General features: G+C 36.0%; 2 protein-coding genes across 4 annotated transcripts; one reads left to right on the top strand and one right to left on the bottom strand.

Annotated features, from left to right (window-relative positions):
- The first annotated feature begins 3,124 nt into the window (after nt 1–3,124).
- klhl21 (kelch-like family member 21) lies at nt 3,125–16,604 on the top strand. 2 transcript variants are annotated; one of them, XM_067372478.1, is made up of 5 exons: nt 3,125–3,286; nt 7,929–9,018; nt 13,112–13,517; nt 13,638–13,710; nt 15,100–16,604. In XM_067372478.1, the coding sequence occupies exons 2-5, from the start codon at nt 7,992–7,994 to the stop codon at nt 15,433–15,435; spliced, it is 1,842 nt and encodes a 613-aa protein (XP_067228579.1). In that variant the 5' UTR covers nt 3,125–3,286; nt 7,929–7,991; the 3' UTR covers nt 15,436–16,604. The 2 variants fall into 2 exon arrangements, with proteins under 2 accessions (XP_067228579.1, XP_067228578.1); XM_067372477.1 differs by lacking the exon at nt 3,125–3,286 and adding an exon at nt 5,934–7,815.
- A 103-nt stretch (nt 16,605–16,707) lies between these two features.
- Nucleotides 16,708–25,297, bottom strand: zbtb48 (zinc finger and BTB domain containing 48). Of its 2 annotated transcripts, XR_010892973.1 has the most exons (12): nt 25,156–25,297; nt 23,294–24,040; nt 22,831–23,129; nt 21,031–21,142; nt 20,807–20,899; nt 20,640–20,726; nt 20,387–20,541; nt 20,009–20,145; nt 19,709–19,873; nt 18,204–18,292; nt 17,543–18,106; nt 16,708–16,843 (listed from the first exon to the last, which is right to left on the bottom strand). XR_010892973.1 is itself a non-coding variant. In XM_067372475.1 (11 exons), the coding sequence occupies exons 2-11, from the start codon at nt 24,038–24,040 to the stop codon at nt 17,663–17,665; spliced, it is 2,328 nt and encodes a 775-aa protein (XP_067228576.1). In that variant the 5' UTR covers nt 25,156–25,297; the 3' UTR covers nt 16,882–17,662. The 2 variants fall into 2 exon arrangements, 1 of the variants encoding a protein (XP_067228576.1); XM_067372475.1 differs by lacking the exon at nt 16,708–16,843 and having other exon boundaries at nt 16,882–18,106.
- Nucleotides 25,298–25,308: the final 11 nt, after the last annotated feature.

Raw genomic sequence — 25,308 nt, 5'->3', positions numbered from 1 at the left:
GCCTTCTAAATAAGAGCCAATCGCCGACAGGTAAAGTCATCGCGTCACTTAAGCTGCCGTTAGAATCACCGGTTTCTATAGAAACAGTCAGACGCGCGCCTCCGAAGAGACACGCATTTAGGTCTGTGCATGCGCATTAGCTTGATCCAGCCTGAAAAATAGTTTTTTTGTCATGATTCGAGCGTTTAGAAACTAAATTTATGAGCCTGTTGTTGTTAGATTTCATTAGTGATTTCAAATATGAAATTTAATCGTAATATTGGCGAACAGTTTTGGAGAATTTGATGTTTCCCCATTCAAAGAGATTGCATGATGCCCAGGATGCCCGAGAGGCGTTTCAAAGATGGCCGCCGAGTGAAATGACTTGTCTTAAAGGGACTTTGCTTAAAAACATCAGCCAATCGTGTAAACGATTGGCCCTCTGGCTTGTCAATCACTGCCATGACGTTCCTTGTGAGAGACGTGCGCGGCTGCGCGCTCCAGTAACTTTCCACACTCCACAGGCGCGGCATGCAATGTTTTTGTCAGGAGACAGGAGTAACAACTGCAGATTATGAGTTACCTGCGGTGAGTCCGACATAATGAATCCACTAACACGACACAGCGAATGCCGGTGGTAAACAAACACTCGTGTTCCAATACTCGTGCACGAGTTTTGGGAGGCGTTCCCCCGAAAGGGAGGGGGGTTGTTCTTACGCATACGCTCATTTCAAAAACTCACTAACAGTCTTTGGTTTCTCAGTCGACGAAAAGATCCTCTTTAGCACCTTTAAGGTCCATGTTAGACAACTCTTTTTTTTGGTTTTAAATCATTTTAATGTAATACAAAATCTGAACAACAGTAAACAGTGTTGGGGAAAGTTACTTTTAAAAGTAATGCATTACAATATTGCGCTACTCACTAAAAAGGTAAATAACTGTGTTACTTTTTATTGAAAGAAATGTGTTGCATTACTTTTTTTCACGTGGGCTGGACTTGGTTGTTTGTTTTTTAATAACAAAAAACAAAAGTGCCATTTTTGGTAAATGTCAAGGCCCTTTTCACACCAAAAGTGAAATCAGCCAGGTGAAGAAAGTACAACACTCTTACTTCAAAAAAAAAAGAAAAAAAAAAAGGAAAAAAGAAACACGAATGTGATGTTTAACTTGTTTAAGTCATTTTTGCTTATTAGTATGGTTGAACTGGATTATTGAAGGTCATCAGCAAATACATTGTTTAATAAAGTGAGATTAAATACATAATGTTTGCATTATTAAACATTTTAATTATTGCAGGTTTGCTTAATAGTTTGCATTTCACTTTTTTTTATTAATTTTGAGGAATATAGGCCTACTGAAACTTTGTGTAAGTGAGATCAGTAAATGCAAACTCATATTTAGTCTAGAACTACAATAACCATCATGTTCACAGAGCGCACACAACACTTCTGCACTATTCATGATTTCTCTTAACATGGGGACAGGAGAGCTGTCAGTCATAAATGTGAAATCAAAAAGAAATGTTTAAAGGTTTGGAACAACCTGAGGTTGAGTAAATGATGACAAAATGTTCAGTTTTTGGTGAACAATCCCTTTAAAATAATGAATAGGAACATTGAAACGTTCATGCTGAATACTGACTAACTTGATTAAATGTACAGTAATTTGCATTTCTGGCATGAAACTGCTTCAGGATTAGACTTGCTCAGTGCATCTCATTTAATTCAATTTGTCACATATCATATTTCATTTCATATTTCAAATCTGTACATCCAGATTTAGAATCCAACATGATTGAAGAAACTTCATCTTAGCTTTTCTTAATCATAATGTTAAAAATCCTATCTGAAATGCTCTTATAAAAAAGACAAGCTTTCTATTTTTCCATGTAACCATTCATTCACTCAAACAATCATCTCTGATTATGCATGCAAAGATGAAGTCTTGGCAGTGAGATTATCTTATAGCACCAGGGGGGGCCAGGATCTTAAATCAAAATCACGAAAGCATAAAATAATCCCTTTGCTTTGAAGTCAAGAAAAAATAAACAAACAAACAGTGAAGAGCAAAATTGTTCAATCTGATTAAGTATAGTTTTGTGTGTAAATTCATAGTTATGGAAGGCCAAGACTAGTTCTCACTCTTTATATTGCAGCAAATATTGTGGGGATATTTATCAAATTTAGAAGTCTAAAAAATATTTACACCATTATCACCCAGTTTAAAAAAAAACAACATAGTGGGGCATGTTGTCACACATGAAAGGAACCCACATACTGACAGATATTTTCAACAACAAAAACACTTATACAATCTTCCACAAAATATATGCAATAGATATCAACAACACTAATTAATTTAAAATCTTTGTAATACAGCAGGCTGAATTCTTGTAAATTAAAAATACTCTAATTTATAGTAAATACTTGAACCATAGTAAATTGTAGTATATTTTATATATTTACAACACTTTGTTAATGAATGCTACAACATACTGTTGTATTAATTATAGTGAAAAACTGTCATAAATACTGTAGTATAGATTAGTTTTCACTACAGTAAACTGTAGTGTATTGTAGTATAATATCCTATAGTTGTAGAAAACTTAGCACAGTATTGGGTAAAGTATTTTTTTATATTACTAGCTGTTATATTACCACCACAGCAACTGTAGAATTACCACAACACATTAATTCAAGTAGCTTCTTTACTATAGTGTATCGTATTTACTATGAGGCAATTAACTTAGCCTAGTATTTTTTCATGTGGGAATATGTTAAATTAATTAAAATATATATTTACTTGACTTATTCCTTAATATATTCCTTTCATTTATTTACCTAAACATATTACAAAAAAGATATTGTATTTGTAAAAAAATTTTTGATACTATAACCACTGCTAAAGAAAACAAGCGTCTAACAACTACGTGACAACTAACCCCGGCCTTCAATGTTTAGCACTTTATTCCATACAAAACCTAATTATCTTTTAGTTTGTCTGTTCAAACATACCGGTCTCGCGCAGCAAGTGAACAGGGAATGTATTGAAGTAATGCATGAGGGTCCGTGTGCGCGTCAGTTCAACAGTTTGGACAGTCAAACTTGAGATCACGTCACCGTGTAACTGGTGCACTGGTGTCCAATGAGCATCTCTTATGATGCGGAGTCATGACGCTGACATGAGCGAAGAAAAAACGGACAAACTAGCAAAGTTAAACGATACATAGAGATATAGCGCAAATTGTGCTGTATTTGTCAAACTGTCCGAGGCGAAAAGCAAACGAACTCGTTAACAGCTGGATTCGGTGAGTAGAAATGCGTCAGAAACAGCCTGTTTGTATGAAGGTGAAAATGTGACGCGTCTCGTGTTGTTTTTCTCAAGCGAAGCAGACAGACAGCAGACGGTTATTGTGTCGGAAACCGATTTCACCTATGTTAATGTATTGATCATGACGCTGGATCTACTGGATTGAAAATGATATTAGAAACGTTTCTGTTGTTGCGTGAAGCCTCTTCGCTATGTAGTTGGCAGTAGATGAAAGGAGCAATGTATGACATAACCATCAGGTCAAATCTTAAAATAGGCTAATTTGAAGGTCTATTGGCTTTAGGCTATTGCAAAAATGCATGATGAAACTTTACAAAATATTTTTAATTCCAAAATACAAGGTTTAGACATTATTAATAATAATCTTATAATCCATACACTTGTAAACATACTTACTTTTAAATGCAGTGCTGTGGATTAGGTTGACCTTACTAACTTGTAGAGCCAAACATCTAATATTTTTACTTTATATATATATATATATATATATATATATATATATATATATATATCCATCAGTTATAATTTAAAATAACCATTTTCTATTTTCATATATTTCGAAATGTAATTTTATTCCTGTAATGGCAAAGCAGAATTTTCAGCATCATTACTCCAGTCAATAGTGTCACATGATCTTTCAGAAATCATTCTAATATGATGCTTTTATGCTCAGTTTCTGATATTTTTTTTTACAAAAATATTAAGCAGCAAAAACTGTTCATAATAACAAGAAATCAGTAATAATAATAAATGTTTCTTGAGTAGCAAATCAGTATTAGAAGGATTTCTGAAGGATCATTTGACACTAAAGATTGGAAAAATGGCTGCTGAAAATTCAGCTATGCCATTACAAAATTAAGTTACATTTTTAAATATATTACAATGACAAGTTATTTTAAATTGTAATGATATGTCACAATATTACTGTTTTTTTAACTATATTTTGATCAAATAAATGCAGCCTTGGTTAGCAAAAAAAAACAAAAAAAACTTAATTATTCTAAACGGTAGTGTGTGTAAACCTCTTGATGGAAATAACATCACAACATTTATTTCCTTAAAGAGGTGCATCAATTTTTGTTCAAGATCTTGTATTGACAATGCAAGAGGTGAGCACTCTGTAAAGTCTACTCCAGCACATCCCAAAAACTTACACTGAATTTTTGTGAAAATTACGCTCCCTTCCAACCTTTCTTTCACAATTTGAGCCTGATGAATCTTTTAAAGATTCATTGTCATCCTGGTATATGGCCATGATGCGTCTTCCTATGGGCAGTGAATGTGTATACTGTGTGTGTGTGTGTGTGTATAAATATTTATGTAAATGCAAAATTTACAAATATGTAAATAGCACTGATTCACACCAAGGAACAAATCCTATCCTTATTACAAGGGCTTGTGAGGGTTTCAGCATAAATGTGATGGATTTAGGAGGACTGGTCTAATTGGCTATACAGAGTGAAGCTGAACCTGATTGTGGATGTCCTGAGGCCCAAACATTCTCATTGCTCAGCTACTTTGGGATCGTGCTGATGGAGTGCAGAGCCATGGCAGCTGTGTTATGATGGGCATTTCTCAGCCAGGTGCAACATTAGACTGCAGGCCACTGAGAGACACATACAGGGTGTACAATAGCTGTGCAGATGGAAGAGAGGGGCCCTGAGGGGTTCATAAAGGGGTTTGCTATTCTGAAATGTACAAAGAAGATACTAAAGGATCCAGCAAAAGGACAAATCTGAAGTTCACTCAACTACTATATAATAAATATTCAATAATGATTTTGTTATGCTTAGATTAGATTTGAGTAATCTTTAGGTTTTCAGTATGATGTTTTAAAAAGGCCTACTGTTGATACGGCAGCTCATGCTATGTCACAGAGTGATGTGTCCTGTCAGTGGTCATGTCTCCTAACTATAGATCACGAGTCATGACACTTTATTGACATGACAAGACAGGAAGTCGGGAGAAGCGAAGTGTTGGTCACTGTCAGCCATGCTATTCTCGGACTGACTGGTAAACAGACTACTAGTAAGCACCGTGGTATTTGAGTTGCCTAATACTGAACAGGTATGAGAGGAACGAGATGGTTGCTTCATAAACCATGACCTTTTAAAAACAAGTGCTCACTTATATATAACTGTGCTGCTTTGTTATTAGAGCATTATACAGTTGGTCATTGTCAAGAATCAGGTTTGAAAAGCAATTATTGTTAGAAATAAAAATAAAATAAAAAAACATTAAAATTATGTATGGTGATTTCCAACCATTTTGTTTTTGTTTTGTTACAAGTTTGCAAGGATTTGGTAACTCATTTGGATTACACTCCTGGTCAAAAGTGTAAGGCTGGAAAACAATTATTTTAATATTTTTGAAAGAAGTCTCTTATTTTAACCAAGGCTGCATTTATTTGGCCAAAAATACAGTAAAAAACTGTAGCTTTTGTCTATTTTAATATATTTTAAAATGTCATTTATTCCTTTGATGTAACTGAACTTTCAGCAGTCATTTCTTCAGTCTTCAGTGTCACATGTTCCTTCAGAAATCAGGAGACATTATATCATTCATATTATTATCAATTTTGAAAACAGCTGCTTTATATTTTTATGGAAACCATGATTAATTTTTTTTTTTTTAGAATTCAAAAGAACACCAGTTTTTTTAATAATACATTTTTTTTTACCAACGTAAAATTCTTTACTTCCTCTTTTAATCAATTTAATGCATCCTTCCTGAATAAAAAGTTTTTATTTTTATTTTTTAAAAGAGAGGATCTTACTTACCCCAAACATAAAAAATATGAGAGAGAGATGCACATTTTAGTTTTTATATATTATTTAATTTTTTAATATAATGTGTATTAAAATAGAATTTGCAGTTAAATGTGTACATTTTCTTTCAGGTAAGTCATTTCACTAACAGATAAAAACTCAGAACCGAGACACTGCATTATGGAGAATATATATTGGCACCTAATAAATTCCAAAAATACCCAGTCTCTCGGGAGCCCAGTAGAAAGTGAATGCATTATTCCTCCTCAGCCCTGCTACGCATAATGTAGGTCTCACTAAAAACTGTAGAGCTTTGCTTTACAGAGCAGGTCTATTTCTCTGCAGTTTGTTGACCCTTTGGGGCCCCTCTTTCTCTCTCTCTCTCTCTCCCTCCCTCTCTCTCTCGTCCTTTGATGAGTCAACCTTCATGAAACTTCAGAGCTGTCTGCTGCATAGGTAAATCTCTGCATGTCACATGGCTCTTCAGTAGAAGCTATGGTTGTGTTTTGTGCCTTAAAGGAGTCATATGTTTTTGACACTCTGTTTTGATACCTGATCCCAGAGCTGGAAATGCCATTTTATTTTAAACTCGCACTGCCATTGAAAAAACCTTTCTTTAGCTGCCTGCCTTGTGACTCTTGTTGAGAAATATATAAACAGAATATACAGAAGAAACAGTGTAAGGAATATTTATGCAGATTGCTAAATGCTCTTTTTCATTTAAAAGTATCATGTGTACAGTATATTGTAAAATTTAGAAATCTTACTTTTAAAGGGGTAGTTTACCCAAAAATACACATAATTTATTCACCCTCATGTCGTTCACATTACTTTCTTATGTCAAACACAACAGTAGATGTTAAGCAGAATGTCTGAGCTGCTCTTTTTCCACACGATTGGTGATTGGCACTGACAAGCTTAAAAAAAAATAAAAGTAACAATAAAATGTTATATTCCATGTCTTCTGAAATCATATGATAGCAAATGTGAGCCGTTAATGCCTGTACCTAGCAATGCCGATAACTGTAACTAAAAAAGTTTTAATAATCATTCTAATTCTATGAGAATAGTCAGGACCACACCAAACAGCTATAACAATAACAACACCAAGGAACAATATCATTGGAATCACTTTCAGAGCTATTTATTCCAGCTGATGAATGATAAAAACATTGACAGCCAAAGAGAATCCATTTGACTTTAACAAGCTCAAGCATTTAAAGCAGCAGACAACATAACCGCATTATCCGCCAGTGGACAACAGCTTTGTTTCTCACACAAAGCTCACAATTAGCTGAATGTAGTGCACAAGTATTTTTGTGGTACTTTATGGTGCATTTACTATTCACATTCCTTGTATGGAAAAGAGCAGCTCTGACATTCTCAAGAAGAAAGAAGTAATACATGGTTGGAATAAATGAGGTTGAGTAAATGATGACAGTTTTATTTCTGGCTGAACTACCCCTTAAAACCTTCTTTAGCTTTGTTGCTGTATGAGAAGTTACTCAGAGTGGAGAAGCTTCTGTAACCTCCAGTAAAAGAAGCTAAACGTGTGCGGAGACCCCCTCCCATCCTGTGAAAATGGACACTGCTAGTGTATTTATAGACCAGAAACGCCGAGCACTCTTTCTTAAGACCAACGGTTGCGCACATTCGTCATAACCGCATGATATTTCATTCTAGAAGCTACTGTGTCCCTTTCCTTTCACAAATTTAAACGCTTTGAGAAGATACACAGGTAGGCTGAAACTTCAATTTGGGCTTTTCTCTTCTGTAGGACTTGTTTTAGTTAGTCAACTGAAAAACTACTACTACAAACTACTAATAAAACTTCTGTTTTTCTGTTTAAAGATGAATGCAGTTTTCTGACTAGACATACAACAAGAGAAATACAGTAAGCTAAAAGGAACTGTAATGGAGAAACCAGTTTTACAAACGCAGCCCTCTATGCTGCCCTTCTTTGACGCGGCCCACGCCATCAACTTGCTCCGAGGCATCCACGAGCTCCGCGCAGAGCGCAAGTTCTTCGATGTCACATTGTGTGCTGAAGGCAAGGAGTTCCACTGCCATCGAACTGTGCTAGCAGCTGCCAGCACGTACTTCCGTGCTATGTTTGCCGGTACTCTTAGAGAGAGTGCCATGGACCGTGTGGTGCTACACGAAGTATCTGCTGAACTGTTGGGCCTCCTGGTGGACTTTTGCTACACTGGTCGCGTGACCGTCACACATGACAACGTGGACCTTCTGCTCAAGACTGCGGACCTCTTTCAGTTCCCTTCCGTCAAAGAAGCATGTTGCGCGTTCCTGGAGCAGAGACTTGATGTTTCCAACTGCTTGGAGATCCAGGACTTTGCAGAGGCTTATGCCTGCCGTGAGTTGGCGGTTAGCGCCCGCCGTTTTGTGCTGAAGAACATTGTGGAGCTGGCGAAGAGCATGGACTTTGAGCGCCTGTCGTGGAAGCGACTATTGGAGTTTGTGTCTGATGATGGACTGTGTGTGGATAAGGAAGAAACGGCATACCAGATTGCCGTACGCTGGGTCAAAGCCGACTTACAGCACCGGTTGCATTACTGGCCTGAGTTGTTGCAGCAAGTACGACTGCCGTTTGTTCGCCGTTTCTACCTTCTGGCCCACGTGGAGAGCGATCCACTGGTCTACTTGTCACCTGCTTGTTTGAGGTTAGTCAGTGAGGCACGCAGCTTTCAGTCCTACGAATACGACCGCCACGACCGACCTGGTCATCGAATGCGCCCTCGTCCGTCCACCGGCCTGGCCGAAATTCTGGTGGTGGTAGGAGGATGTGATCAAGAGTGTGATGAGCTTGTTACTGTGGATTGTTACAACCCACAGACTGGACAGTGGAGATACTTAGCAGAATTCCCAGACCACCTTGGAGGTGGCTACAGTATAGCCGCCCTGGGCAATGACATTTACGTGACAGGTAAGTACAATGATGATGTTTTCTGTTTGGGACTTCTGTGAAAGACAAACTCATACTCAACAAGCAATATCTATTTGTGCCATTATTATTTCATGCTAAGGTAATAGAAGAAAGCACAAATCCCCTAGTAGGCTCAGAGTGTCCTTCTTTCCAAACTGTTTACAACATGGCAGCCAATGTATAAATAAAGCTCTTTATATTTGGCTATGCGAGAGTATGGTGATAGAACAAAATGTTATTCCAGATTTGCAGGTGACACATCATTTACCTTCAGGAACGGACAATGTTTCAATTGAGAAAACATCTCAGGCGGTTACATGCTGCTTCTATTCTAAGTGTCCTTTGCTGTTGGTGTTTAAAAAGGTGACTGAGCACTGACTATGGAATTCAGCAATTCCAGTTCCAATTCCGGTTCCTTTTTATTAACTTTTCTTTTTTTAAGGAATAAACATGTGGTAAAAAGATTTAAAATTCCATTACAAATGAAGCGGTCATTTCAATAATTATTTTTTTATTTAAAAATCTTCCAAAAGGTGCATTTAAACAGACTTTAATGACTTTTATGCAGCCTAACAATAGCCTTAACTGTATATTAAATAACAATGCTTAAAAAAAAGTAACATTTCAGTTATTTTTTCTTTATGAAATATTACTGACAGAATACAAAATGTGTTTTTAACTACATGTTATATGAAAAACCATTCTATAACTATACTGATTTAAGTCTCACAGTTAAGGTGTGGCCACATTTACCATTATACAGTACATTTTTGTGGGCGAAATCCAGTAATTTCAATAGGAATCCACATGATTGGGAGCTGTGCTTCATACATCACTGCACTCTTGACAGTAGACAATGGACTTTTTTTTGCCTGCAAAGTTTTATCATATATAATGTGACTGCAACTTTAGTTGTAAGCTGTATGTATGATTCACTGAAAATAACTGACTCCTTAAAGTCACCTATTTGGAAGTTGGACTAAATTAACCTTGCTGAATGCTTTTGATTCACTAAGAAGAAAAAGTAATTTGTTTTCAAAATTGGACTACACTGGTCACACTAGGGCTTTACGTGCTGCACTTAAAGGATTAGTCCACTTTTAAATAAACCTTTCCTGATAATTTACTTACCGCCATGTCATCCAAGATGTTCATGTCTTTCTTTCTTCAGTCGAAAAGAAATTAAAGTTTTTGATGAGAACATTCCAGGATTATTCTCCTTATAGTAGACTTCAATGGAGCCCAAACAGTTGAAGGTCAAAATTAGTTTCACTGCAGCTTCAAATTGTTCTACACGATCCCAAATGAGAAATAAGGGTCTTATCTAGTGAAACCATCGCTCATTTTCTGAAAAAGTTTTAGCCATAAATGCTCATCTTAAACTAGCTCTCTTCTTCTCTATTAGAATTCTGTCAGTGTAGACACTGCTAAGTGTATTACTGCCCTCCATACAGGGAGTGCAGAATTATTAGGCAAGTTGATTTTCTGATCATATTTTTTTTCCAAGCACATTTTACCAATTCCAATCCACATCAATCTTAATAACTACTATTAATATTGTTTTTAATCATTTATAAGTGATATATAATTGTTCATGAAGGCTGGAAATGAAGAATGCCCTATATTCAGGTGTGCAGAATTATTAGGCAGGTTTTCTTTTACAGATAAAATGAGCCAAAAAAGAGATTTAACTCAGACTGAAAAGTCAAAAATTATTAAATACTCATGAGAAGGACGCAATACTAATGTAATACTAGAAATTGCAAAGTTAAAGCATGACCATTGGACAGTGAAATGCTCATTGGGTCAGCGGGGTCATACGAAAACAGCTGGAGAAGAAAAGACACGTTAACTGCAAAATAATTAAGAATTAAGGTGAAGAATTAAGTGTGAAACCATCAGGAACCCTTTAGTCTCCAGCGCCACCATTTCCCAGTACTGAAACCTACCTGGAGTCTTCAGAAGTGTGAGGTGTAAGGATTTCAGAGACTTAGGTTAGGTGAAGAATCCTAAAAAATGACCTGCTCTTAATAAGAATCACAAGCTGAAGTGTTATAAAATACATGAAGACTGGGTTTTTATAGGCCTTATAGACAGACAGCTTGAGAGTGACTCCTGAAGGACGAGCACCACATCCTCTTTTACCACTGTTTGAAGAATTTATCTTCCAGAATCTGGCAGTAAGTTTTGGAAGATCATTTAGTCCATCTCTGCAAGATGGACATTTCAGGATAAGAGATGGACTAAAAGTGAACTCCCACACCTTACTGCCAGATTCTGGAAGATAAATTCTTCAAACAGTGGTAAAAGAGGATGTGGTGCTCGTCCTTCAGGAGTCACTCTCAAGCTGTCTGTCTATAAGGCCTATAAAAACCCAGTCTTCATGTATTTTATAACACTTCAGCTTGTGATTCTTATTAAGAGCAGGTCGCTTTTTAGGATTCTTCACCTAACCTAAGTCTCTGAAATCCTTACACCTCACACTTCTGAAGACTCCAGGTAGGTTTCAGTACTGGGAAATGGTGGCGCTGGAGACTAAAGGGTTCCTGATGGTTTCACACTTAATTCTTCACCTTAATTCTTAATTATTTTGCAGTTAACGTGTCTTTTCTTCTCCAGCTGTTTTTGTATGACCCCGCTGACCCAATGAGCATTTCACTGTCCAATGGTCATGCTTTAACTTTGCAATTTCTAGTATTACATTAGTATTGCGTCCTTCTCATGAGTATTTAATAATTTTTGACTTTTCAGTCTGAGTTAAATCTCTTTTTTGGCTCATTTTATCTGTAAAAGAAAACCTGCCTAATAATTCTGCACACCTGAATATAGGGCATTCTTCATTTCCAGCCTTCATGAACAATTATATATCACTTATAAATGATTAAAAACAATATTAATAGTAGTTATTAAGATTGATGTGGATTGGAATTGGTAAAATGTGCTTGGAAAAAAAATATGATCAGAAAATCAACTTGCCTAATAATTCTGCACTCCCTGTATGGAGGGCAGTAATACACTTAGCAGTGTCTACACTGACAGAATTCTAATAGAGAAGAAGAGAGCTAGTTTAAGATGAGCATTTATGGCTAAAACTTATATAATTTTTCAATTTTTTTCAGAAAATGAGCGATGGTTTCACTAGATAAGACCCTTATTTCTCATCTGGGATCATGTAGAACAATTTGAAGCTGCAGTGAAACTAATTTTGACCTTCAACTGTTTGGTGCCCATTGAAGTCTACTATAAGGAGAAAAATCCTGGAATGTTTTCATCAAAAACCTTAATTTCTTTTCGACTGAAGAAAGAAAGACATGGACACCTTGGATGACATGGGGGTGAGTAAATTATCAGTAAAAGTTTATTTAAAAGGTGACTAATCCTTTAACCTCATTTTTAACCCTGGGTAAAGGAACGTTTCACACTTGTAATTTAGAAGCGGGGTTAGCACTGAAAAGTCCATTCAGGATAAACTTGATAGTAAAGTTGGTAAATTCAGCAATATATTAAATGAGGATGCGCAGTGCTAAAGCCGTGCGGCATTCGTCCAATCAGTAACACTGACACCGCAAATATGCAAATAAGGATGTTAACCAAGGGTTTAGGAATGTACAGTGTGAAGCGGCAGCGTACGAATTCCCAGCATTAATTATTATTATAGGCTAAATTATGAGCAGTGTGAAACATGAATCAAGAAAACCCAGGATTCCATTTACTTTGGGTTTATAATGACCCAGGGTTAACTATTTCAAGTGTGAAAGCCCTACTACAATGTTTGGCATTGTAGATTTAGTAGCATTGTTTTGGCTCAATAAGTAACGCAGTAAAGCACATTGGTGGAAGAATGCACATGTGAGAGCCGTTAACAGAACAGAACAGCATTCGTTTTTTTAACTATCATTTTTAATACCAAATTCAGTCATCCCTATTTATAGAAAACTACTCTGAAGAGGGACACATAATCTAAAAAGTCTATTAGTGTAGGCAGGTTTGAAAAATAAGGTTGATAAATGACAGGAAAGAACACCTATTCTGTTTTTGGCTTGTTGGTATTGCATATCTGTTTAAGCACTCAAACCTGATTCATTTGTGACAGGTGGCTCAGATGGATCACGTCTTTATGATTGCGTTTGGCGATACAACTCCAGTGTGAATGAGTGGACTGAGGTCTCTCCCATGTTGAAAGCTAGAGAGTACCACAGCTCCTGTGTCCTGAAGGGTCAACTCTATGTGGTAGCCTCTGACAGCACTGAGCGCTATGACCATACCCTGGACTGCTGGGAGGCCCTTCCGCCCATGCCGCATCCCATGGATAACTGTTCTACCACAGCATGTAGGGGGCGGCTCTACGCCATTGGATCCTTAACCGGAGAAGACACAATGGCAATTCAGTGCTACGATGTTGAAAGCAACCGCTGGTCACTAATCAACGGTGGAGAACTGCCTCCGTGGTCCTTTGCCCCCAAATCGGTGACTCTAAATGGCATGATCTACTTTGTGAGGTGAGGTGGTCACTTTTTTTCCACAATTATAAAATGAGCAGTTCCTTTTGGTATGCAGAAAAAGGAACAATGCAGAAAATGAACTTTTCCATGTTTCTCATAACAACGGTTGTGTTTCAGGGATGATTCGGCAGAAGTTGATGTCTACAACCCACAGAAACACGAATGGGACAAGATTAGTCCCATGACACAAGTATGTAAATTTTACCGTGTTTCACTCCATTAAGGTGTGGTCACATTTACCACTGTTCTTCAAATTTTCAAGGTCAAAATTTTTGATAAAGAGTGCATTTTTACAAATATCATGAATTATTAATTGAAAGCTTTTGGGGAGTAGCACCACATTTTACAACCTGAACTGACCTTGTTATAAAAAGGTCAAATTGTCTGATATTTTAAAGGGGACCTATTATGCCCCTTTTCACAAGATGTAATATAAGTCTATGGTGTCCCCAGAATGTGTCTGTGAAGTTTCAGCTCAAAATACTCCACAGATCATTTATTATAGCTTGTCAAATTTGCCCATGTTTGGATGTGAGCAAAAATGCACCGTTTTTGTGTGTGTCCCTTTAAATGCAAATGAGCTGCTGCTCCCGGTGCCCTTTCCAGAAGGTGAAGCTTTAACAGCTTGCGCTACATTTTCTCAACAACAAAGCTGGATAATCTCACGCAGCCAAAATGACGATTGTCAGTAACGGTGTTCATCCTTTTTTTGTGTGTTCCCGGGGGCAGGGTTTATGTAAATTTTGGGGTTTGTGATGTCACCAACCCGGGAAGAAGCTCATTTTAGTCCTTTGCACTGAAATTTTAGAGTCGTAACATTACAGATGTTGTTTTTGCTCAAACAGCAACATTATACACTAACTAAAGTTAAAAAAATGGAAATCATAATCAAGGACCGCTTACTGACCTTGACCAGTCATCAAAAACTATATATCAGTGCTTTTGTGAGTAAGCCCAAAATTTCTAGGGGGAACGCAATAGTTTTGAGAGAGAATGCAAAGTTTCTCAGAGAACACAATACTGTGAAATATTAAGACATATTTTAATTATTTCAATATTCAATATTAATTTCATAAAATGAACTATATCTAAAAATATTAACTATGCATTGAAATAATTTTCTTGTCCTATCTCACTTTTTTTTTTTCCATCACTATGCCCCCTTAGGGGCTCTGCAGTAAAATGGTTTTGTTATTAACAAATTAAAATGAATGGTTTTGTATTCATTATTTTCTTACTAAGAAATAATAATAAAAGATACCAAACTACCTAATGTTTTCTTTTCAAGAATTTTATTCTCTTAAAGCAACTTTTTTGTTCATATCATGTCTAATATTTCATCAAGTATGAATTGATTCCAACATAAAAATATTTTATATATATATATATATATATATATATATATATATATATATATATAAATAAAAAATCATTTTAATTCATAAAACATTATCATAAAAGTGTATTCCGGTCACGATATGTGATACTTGCATTTTAATTGTATTTTTGACTAATTTAATAAGACAAAATTTCACACAGATGAGTGAAAAGTTCACTTTCAACATCTCGCACTACACAGGTACATGTTGGCGGCAGTGTAGCAGTTTTGGGTGGTCGACTCTTTGTGTCCGGTGGCTATGACAACACCTTTGAGCTATCCGACGTGGTTGAGGTCTACGACCCCTCTACTCGATCTTGGGCCCCAGCTGGCCGGCTCCCCCAGCCCACCTTCTGGCATGGAAGTGTTAGCATATTCCGACAGTTCATGCCCCTTGTTCCAAGCACCTTCGAACCATTTGACATACCCGAGGCCAACGCCATCCACCTCCACAGACACCACCGCAACCAGGCACTTCACAACCACAACAATAATGTCAATCAAAACCTCAACCAAGAAGTCAATCAAGTGCATTGAGAACTTTTTGAAACATGAGACGTCATGAGACGACCATGAAGGTCATTCAATGTGACATCGCTACTAAGTGTTTTTGCACTTTATCACATGTTCACCTCAACTGGGCAGTAAAGGGAGCTGGTGAATGGACTATCAATGTTTGTGTTATTTCTCCCAGTAACCCAGTGTTACTAAAGCTTTAATTGTTGCATGCATTTCTAATGCTGGCTGTGTTTACCTTGAACAGAGACTTGAGTGAAGTGACTCATGAAATAGTGCCTATCATGTTTGGCAAATTTCAAGCAATCCATGCCTTGGAAATTGCATGAAGGTTACACCAATTTTTCTTCTTTAATTTATTTTATAACTCAGCATGGACCTTCTAAAGTAATCTACAACATTGCAACTTCAAGTCCAAACCCATGTAATATAACATAATTACCTAATGAGAAGTATATTTGCTCTTCTCAAAAATCATTTTGAGACCCCTAAGCATTCCAAAAGGTTAACGTTTGGATCACTTAGATTGTAGATGGACGTTTATAGCATAATATAGCATAGTATTCTGCAATGTGGAAAACACAACTTTTTTATAAAAGCAGAGGAGAGTCTAAATGAAATATTTTGGAGAATCCAAGACTTCCCAAAAACAACAATTTTGTTTGACAGAAACTTAATATCTGGGCCCCAGAGAACCCTATTTTTATTCTTACTAGAATTACATGTGTCAGACAATCTAACATGCATGGGTCAAATGTTTTTGTGAATTTGTATTAGACTTGCTTTTAAACTTGCTCATATTTTAATATTAATTTAAGTTTATGATCATCTACTAGTATTTGTTTATTTTAGAGAAGGGAATGTTACAGTTTGAGAAACAGCTTCTGTTTTTTAACCTTTCTGCGATGAAGAAAACATGAAGAATCAATGAAGGTATTGTATTTTTATGTCAAATTGTATTCAGATGCTGTACTAATAACTGGAAGTAGTAATTCAGTATCTCATTGTATCTCTTGAGTAAAAATGTGTTTGACAATACCAGTACTTATGAAACTAATTATTTACAACACACTTAAGCGGTACTTGACATTTTATTTTTCTTACAGAATGTTTGGTTTGTTTTGTGGCCAAAATTATTTGTACAATATGGACAAGGAGATGATTTGTGTAATGTTTGTATGTGTGGTCAACCAATAAATGACTTAAGCACTGTTCCTGTTGCTCTTTTCAAGTATGTATGTGTAACCAGTTGTCTGGCATACATTTTTATCATTCAGATGTTCTGTACAACCCTTTGTGTTAGACATCTTATTTCCCATCAGGTTGGGATTAGTATATCCTGCTCTCTGGAATCAATCAGTGGAAATCAGTCTCATAAGGACGCAGTAAGAGACTTCAGCTTAATCGCAATGAATATCCAGTAGATGATCTAGCACAAACAGATAAAACTGAAAGATAAGTCAAAGTCAAAAAAAAATCTGAAATTACCATAGTTTTATTGTGAACAATTTATCAGTGCACATTATTAAAAAAAAAAAAAAAAAAAAAAAAAATCAAATCAAGGTTTAAATATATTTTTTTAAATAATTAAGGACTTTAAACCACTAGTGCATAGTGGTGCATTGAAAAGTGAATAAAAGACAGATTTGGATTTCTGTGGTTTAATGTTTTATTCTATTAAAACAGTTTACATGAAGCTTATGGCTGTTTTTACTTGTTTTACTATAGTCTTTAATTTACATAATGAAATCCAGAATAAATCATGACATTCTCTCATAAGAACTTTGGTTGTAAGTTATTAAATCCAAATTTGTCAAACATTTTGTAGCTTAAAGTGTCAGTCAATTAGATAGTAGAAATAAGATAGACGTAAAGCATTTCTTTTTCCCTGTTCATCTAGAGAAAGAGCATTTTTAAGCAAAAATTGTAGACAGTTTGACCTGAAAAGTTGAGTTGGGCTCAAATTACTTCTACTGAATCCAGTAGATAATCTCCTATTAATCTCCAACCCATAAAATTTAGTTATACATACATCATGCTTGATACAACAGAGTCCTCTGTTTTTACATCATTTTCAAATGCTTTTAACTTCTTTGGACAATCAATTCATATCAAAACTATTCCTTACCTGTATTTCATGCAAGAAAGCGGTTTATTTACAATGCTTGACATGTCTCAATGACTTTTTAAACTCTTCAACTGCATACTCCAACATGATGCGTTTTCTCTGGAGTCAGAAGAAATTAATTTAGACTTTCCCATCAGCACCAGAGCTGGGCAGTTCCACCACCACACTGGATTGATGGATGGGGTACACGTCGGTCACCAGCAGTGTCTGCTCCATCACATCTGCTACAGTGAACGGAGTCTGCTCGACTTCACCATCAGTCCTTCCAGTCAGCGCAAACCCAGTCTGTTCACCATTCACTGATCCATCTGTCACTGAATATGTGGCCTGGTCTCCTCCTGTTCCTCCAGCAGAGGCCGAGACAACCCGTTCCACCACAACCGCCTCTGGCTGGATAACCAGGTTAACAATATCTGCAGGTCCTGTCTGAGCCTCTGTCTGGCTGGGAGGACTGGATGAGGCAGCTGCATTCTCATCCTCCACAATCAGGTTGCGTAACCTTCTTTGTCTGGGGTTGTAGTTCTCCACGCGGTTGTGGATCTGTGAGTGTCTTCGCAAATGCGCCTGTCAAAAGCAAGATAGAGACACTGAGCTCTTAAGACCTCAAGTAGTGAATGTTATTTTTCTGATATGTTAATCCACGAATACATCTGATTCGTACCTGTCTGGTGAACTTGTAACCACATTCAGTACACTCAAATTTTCTCATGCCTTTGTGACGTCGTACATGAACACGAAGCTGCTCGATGGCTGATGAGGCATCATGGGATATAAATTGTTATTCAGTACCATTGCCTTTCATATATTCTTAATAAAAATATGAATATAATTTATACAAAATGTATTCATAACATTTAATTTAATAAATAATTGTTTATAGTTTGGTATAAATTATATATAATTTGTATAAAACGTAAAAACAAAATATTTTTTTAAAATCAATGCAAATATCCATGTCATTTAAGTCAAAAATAAAAGAAAATCATCAATTATTCATAATTGTTATATAGATATTATTCTTGTTGTTGACTAATATTTATATTGTCATATAAACTAAATAGTTTATAATTTATATAACATCAAATGTAATATAATATATATTATGTATATATTATATTCATTTAATTATATATCAAATTTAATTATGCGTGTATAATATATATTTTTTTATGCATGTATACACACATATGTTCAATAAATGTATATATTGTGTATATGTATATACATAATTTATAATTTTTATAACATATTATATAATATAACATAGTAATATATTATGCATGTATGCAGGTGTATAATATTACTCACGTGTAATAGATTTCTATCTTTTTAACCAAACTGCCTCAAAAGTGTAATTGAAGAGTTTATTTGCAAAAACATAACTCCATTGTTATGAATTCTCACAAATCATGTTTTATTATTGTGCATTCCAAGTAATATCAATCAAACTGCAGTTGGGTTGTTTTGATTAAGTAATAATAACTCTAAAAAATACAGGTAAATAAAAAAAAAAAAAAAAAAAAAAAATCAAAGTTCATTGAAAGTATTATATATATATATATATATATATATATATATATAAAGTTTGTTTTTTTTAGCAAAAGCAGATAACTCCAACAGTCGTTTTTTGGCAAAAGCAGATAACTCCACATTTCATGTTTCATAGTTAAACAAAACCCAAGTTTTAATTGCATTTAAAACACACGTGCACACACACACACACGAGCAAAGGGACAACAAATTTTTCAGCATGTAAATCGTGTATGGTTTACAAGGACTTACAGGAGTCAAAATTATAAATCCTCGATCACTTTTAGTGAGCTTTGACAAAACTTCCCTCAGCTAGCGTGTCTTTTTGAAGTGACTAGAAGCCTTGTCACCTGACCTGAATACTGTGCGCTGATTCGCTAAAACTGACTTATCGGTTTCTGTACACAAACAACAAGGGCACTTGTCGGCTTCTGCTGTAAAACGTGAACTTGCGATGCCTGGGAGTGGACTAAACCGGCTTTTCTGACAAAATGGATTTAGGGTACAGAACACGCTATATAGGGAGAATAATGAACAGCACTTAGTCAATTTTTTTTTTTTTTTTTTTTTTAAATGGCGTTTATCGGTTTTTGCAAATGAACTCTTCAATTGTATTCCTCTTTATGCATACCTCACCTTTAAAAGTTTTGTTGCAGATGTGGCAAAAGTGAGGTCGGCCTTCTTGGTGTTTGCTGGCTATGTGGCGTAACAGTGGACCTTTCTCAGTAAAGCGTTGCTCACAGAACTCACAGCTATATGGCCGCTCTCCAGTGTGTGTGCGGTGATGTTTGTCCAGACTTGCTGCTCACACAATCAGCAAACATTTGATTAATAATACAAAAGTAATAGAGAAACTGCATAGATTCCATTTTAAAAATGCATTAGAAATCTAAATGGCCACAGTTAAAATCACTTCGACGGCAAAGGAAAAGTTACCTTGTGTGCGAAACGTCTTGCCACAGAGGTGGCACTGGAAAGGTTTCTCTCCAGTATGCGTTCGAAGGTGCATGTTGAGATTGGCTTTCTGGGTAAAGGCATGATTGCAGAACTCGCACACAAAAGGACGCTCATTTCTGAAGAGAAGCGCAACAAATATGACTCAGCATACTGATTACACACATAAACATCACAAAACGATTTCTTGTGTTTTATTCACATTGTTTTATGGTCTGTTCACCACATGCATGTATAGTTCTAGCATTTGCTAACAGCCTCATCTTTGAACAGTGGACAGAAATAATTAAAAGTTTAAACAATAAATAAAGCATGTTTCAGTTCCTTGTTTCTTTTTGAGTGATGTCATAGGTCACATGCCTGTGAATGGCTTTGATGTGCATTTGCAGGCCATTGCGGCTGGAGGCCCGGTGGCCGCACTCCTCACACACAAACAGTTTCTCACCACGATGTTTGGCTGCCTCATGGAGACGTAGCTCAGTGCGGGACAGGAAACACTTAGGACACAATGAACACTAGACAACACAGATTGAATGAACATTTAATTTTATTAGTTTTCAGTGGCAAGGCATTATGGTATTGCAGACCAAGAACAAGCATTAGAGTAACTTACTGCGTGTGGTTTAGGAGCTCCGTGAACTTTAATCATGTGGATCCGGAGATCTTTCTTCTGCATGAACTGCTCAGGGCATGATGTGCACTAATATGACAAATAAAATTACATTGGCAAAATGTCCGTGGATAAAAGGTCACATCTGACCTCCACAATGGACGACGTACCTTATTGGGCATCTCTCCTGTGTGCGTGACTGTGTGAAGACGCAGCTCATGACGCTTTTTAAAGGTCATGGTACATTTTGAACACGAAAACACCTGGCACAAATTTGAAAAAGGTGCATCAAATAAGCTGCTTTTGTGCAACAGTAACCACCAAAAATGACACATTATGGTTATTTCTAATGCATGTATGCATATTTGAAATTGTCCCCCACTATCACACTCACCACCTCTATTCTGCTAAGACAATTCCTGGCTTCATGCTCCAGCAAGTTTTCCTTCCTATAGTAGCACTTCCCACATTTAGCACATTCAAAGGGCTTCTCTCCTGTATGTCTCCTTGAAGACAGCAAGATGGAAGGAAAGACAGAACTTCAAATTCACACAAGATCAAACATATTAGTTACAAAACAATTTAATAGAGACAGAGCGCAACGCGTCATATTTTGAAGACCACGCCCACCGGGGGGGAAAACAAATCAACCGTCTCCATTGACTTTGTATTGCGTGAGGCTGCCTCTTTGTCTTTTCTGACTTATTACAAAAAACAGAACAATGTCTAAAAGCTGCTGTGTGACAAGGTGCACAGCTAACAAGCTAAAAAACCCAGAAATAAAGTTTTTATAAGCTGTCGATCCCAAAAAAATGAATGTTTAAGGACATAAAAGTGGATACAGGCAGTGAGAGAGCGCAAATGGTCATAATTACTTTAAGAAATACACTGGAGGGGGTCGTAATCGGCGACAACATATGCTAAAAAAAAAACAACAAAAACAAACCATTCATTATTTTTTACCACGTCAAAGAATTATTTCACCTGTCGCCGATTACGTTCCCCTCCCATGCATTTCTTATAGTAATATGACCCGTTGCTCTCTGTCTCACTGCCTGTATCCACTTTTATGTCCTTAAACATTCATTTTTGGGGGTCGACAGCTTATAAAAACTTATTTCTGGGTTTTTTTAGCTTGTTAGCTGTACACCTTGTCACACAGCAGCTTTTAGACATTGTTCTGTTTTTTGTAAGAAGTCAAAAAAGACAAGGAGGCAGCCTCACGCAATACAAACTCAAAGGAGATGGTTGGATTGTTTTCCCCCCCGGTGGGCGTGGCTTTCAGATTAACATAAATGCGCTCTGTCTCTGCAATTACCAGACAGCCTCTAACATTAATATTATAGATTGTATATATGCAAAATTAATTATGTATGGTTGTGTTTTTTTTATTTATTTTTTTATAATCAATTAACACTGTTGTCATTTTTTACAAGATGGACAAAATTTGTCACCAAAAAGGTCGTTCAGTTTAACCAAAATTTCGGTTTTAACGAATGACACTTCTGGTTATACCGGATGACGATTTTTCCACAGGCTGTTATCTAGCTAGCAAAAGGACATTCAAACATTTAATATTTAGTACAAGTTTTTAAAATATTACAACATTTTCCATGTTTATAGCGGTTGTACCAAATGACCCGATGTTTCGGGACATGCATATGAGCAATTGAAAACTATTTTTACAAATAGTTAAGAGAGAGTTAGTTACTTTGCTTCATGACCATGTAGTCCTTTGCAGGTGTCTGAATGGTGTCACATCCTGTCACATGATATTTCAACACATGACTTATATTGGTTACTCCGAATGACAACGAAATTCATTTTTCTGAACATTCTCATAACAAAGCAACGACTTCTACACATAATTTTAATACCATTTTGCACTATGTTGCACTGTATTGGCCTTTGGACGGTTAAACTGAATTACCTTTTGACACTTCAAAAGCTTTAAAATACCTTTATATGTAGCAAATTATAATTAAAACCTTTTGTATTCAATGAAAGAGATCTAGTTGTACTACCTTACATACTTTGGATGTCATATCTTTGTTTTTATTAAGGCCTTTGGACAAAAAAAATGACCCGTCACATTATTGAACCATCTATATTATTATTATTATTATTATATATACTTTGTGAGCATTTAAAAATCTCACCAAACCCAAAATTTTGAATAATACTGTGCTCATACCTGTTGTGTACTTTCAAGTAGTACTTGCTGAGGAATGTTTTGTGACATGTTGGACACTGGACAGAGCCTTTCTTGCCGTTTTTAGATGTTCCTTCCCCATTCTCTTTATTGGTACTTTTTTCTTGCCGTTTGCGCTTTCCCCGTGGAGTTTTTGGGGTCGAGCAAGGTGAATCATGAGGCACATACTCTTCATCAGTTCCCTCATAGAGAACATCTATACTCCCATCTCTGTCATCATCATCATCCTCGTCATTGTTGTCATCATCGTCATTTTGATCATCAACAGATCCATCCACTTGCTAATAAAAGCACAATGGTAAATGTAGTACAGATTACAGGTAAAATCAAGGATTCTGATTTAATATTAAATGAAAATCAGCAACTTTCATAATCAATGCATTATATGAAATAGATGATCGAGTTTAAATTATTTGAATAAAATAAATATAAATGTACAGAGTACCTCAGCCTCACTTGTGTCTTGATCTTTGAGATGATCTTCCTCAGTGGCAGCAATCTCCTGCTCTTTGTCATCTAGAGATGATGGTTTTCTCCTTCCTGCTCCCTGCCTCGTAACAGAAGACATAGGACTTTCTCCAACTAGTCGATTGGGCCCTTTTACACGCCTTCCAGAACGGGTGGTGGTAGTAGACATTGAGGTAGGGGGATCATCATCGCCAGCTGTGACCGCTGAACCCAACCTGCATGCATCAGGTTTATTTTTCGTCCTCTGCCAAGATCTAGTCTTTCCTCTCGGGGTCTGATCAGGCTGAGGGTCAGCAGGTGTGAGAGTAATTATTGGTTTGGCTGTATCATCATCACTTAAGGCAGGTGATTGCCAATCCTCTACACCTGGCAAACCCTGGCAAGGTATGAGAGAATCTGGCACTGACAGTCCGCTAGCTGCATTCTGAATCTTTTCTAAATTGCTGTCGTCTAACTGGAGTTCACCAGTGTAAAAAAAATTAAGCAGTAGCTCAAGTCCATCATCAGGGCACTCTAATGGCAGGTCGATCTGTATACACGGTGTGTTTGAACTGGGTTCCTGGAACAAGTGGCTGAAGCAGGCTAGAACATTGCGATGGGCCAGATGCACTTGCCCACTTGCTGTGTTCAGCATGGCATCACAGAAGTGGCCGAGACCCCTCTGTTTGTTGAGCAAGGACAGCACCCGCTGAGCATGAGAGGTGCCTTGGGCAGGTATCTCCATCTAGACAGGACAAATCAAAGTCATTTCAATAATGATTTTATCTGAATAAAACTAAAAAGATAAAGACATCATACAACATAAAATAAATATTATATTTAAAAGAATATAAGTAATTAATTTTTAAAAATGTTTTTTACTCATTCATGGAAATTTATACTAATAAACTGTTTATTATAAATTATAATGTGTAAAATACAATAAGTGTCCTGGTATGTCATTATTGTTTAATAATGTTTCAATAATTTTTTTTTTGTTATTAATTAATTTACACAGAATAGTTTTGCACATTTTCATTTAAATTATGAATATTATATTTAAGTTGGCAATAATAAAACGGTAACACTTTATACAATACAATAAGTCTCTTTTAACATTAGTTAATGCACTAACTATCATGAATTACCAATGAACAATATATTCCTATTTCTTACCTATTGTCAATGTTAGTTAATAAAATGTTCATGTTAGTTTTCAGTGCATTAACTGTTAACAGATATAGCTTTTGATCTTAATAATGTATTAGTAAAGGGTGAAATTAACATTAAGATTAATAAATGTTTTAGTAGTATTGTTCACTGTAAATGTTAATGTTAACAAATGAAACCTTGCTGTAAAGTGTTACCAATAAAAATATATTTTAATACAATTTTAAGCACTATTAATAATTATATTAATGGATATTTATAATAATGTTCATGCTCAGAATAATAATAATAAATGTGAGTGAAATACAATAGTCTTCTATAAAAGTCAACCTGGCCAGGTTTTATTACTATACAGTCATTATTAATAAATGTTTAATGAAGATATTATATTTGTAGAGGTCATGCAACTTTAAGTAATTCTTGAAAATCCTAAAATACTGCAATAATTGTACTACAAGCATAGTTGGATCTTAATTATTTTGGCGTAATTCATTTTATGAAACCGTACACAGTATGATTCTGCACACTTTCCTCCATCCATGTTCAATAACGCTTCCCCATAACATACGGATGACTTTTGACTGAACGACTATCTGATTAATTAATATTACCTAAACGTTAACCACGATGTCCGCATTTTAAGGACGCTCCCTAAACTACTCGCCGCACAATCAACTGTGTATGACTCACCTTTCACGTAAATTAGATAATTGCTCTCATGTTTCTTTACATATACTGAAACTCCACATATATGCGTAATGTAATTTAGTGAGTTAATTATATATTATATAGCATCAAACGCTTAATTTGAGCTAAACAACGAAGAAGCCATGTTGAAACAGA

Source organism: Chanodichthys erythropterus, chromosome 20 (genome assembly GCF_024489055.1).
Source record: "Chanodichthys erythropterus isolate Z2021 chromosome 20, ASM2448905v1, whole genome shotgun sequence".
NCBI lineage: Eukaryota > Metazoa > Chordata > Actinopteri > Cypriniformes > Xenocyprididae > Chanodichthys > Chanodichthys erythropterus.
Note: the sequence above shows the minus strand (reverse complement) of the source record. Positions and strands in the feature narration are given on the sequence as shown.